Below are 228 nucleotides of genomic sequence, written 5' to 3' on the forward strand. Positions count from 1 at the left end.
GAGTCACCACAGCCAGAGCAGCCACGGCCCAACGCGTCCCTCTGCCACCTCCATAGAGAGCCGACCCGCTGCCGCGTCTAAGGCGCACCGAGCCGGCTCCACTAACTTTATTACCCTTCACGCAACCTACCCCACCTCCTTCCGGCGGCCGCCAATCGCCGCGGAGGGCTCCGCCCGTCTTGCCAATCACGAGCGAGAAAGGGGGTGGCCTCCACGGCGAAGTGGGCG

At 67.1% G+C, this 228-nt stretch overlaps 1 protein-coding gene across 1 annotated transcript in view; it reads right to left on the reverse strand.

Moving 5' to 3' along the window:
- The window catches only part of EIF4G2 (eukaryotic translation initiation factor 4 gamma, 2), a 28,009-nt gene that overhangs the window by 12,863 nt on the left and 14,918 nt on the right, over positions 1-228 (reverse strand). The window contains exon 3 of the mRNA XM_014966476.1: positions 8-209. Within this exon, the coding sequence (XP_014821962.1) occupies positions 8-209 (202 nt within the window). The remainder of the gene's footprint in view (positions 1-7; positions 210-228) is intronic.

Source organism: Calidris pugnax, unplaced genomic scaffold, assembly GCF_001431845.1.
Source record: "Calidris pugnax isolate Ruff unplaced genomic scaffold, ASM143184v1 scaffold26, whole genome shotgun sequence".
In the NCBI taxonomy this organism is placed as follows: domain Eukaryota; kingdom Metazoa; phylum Chordata; class Aves; order Charadriiformes; family Scolopacidae; genus Calidris; species Calidris pugnax.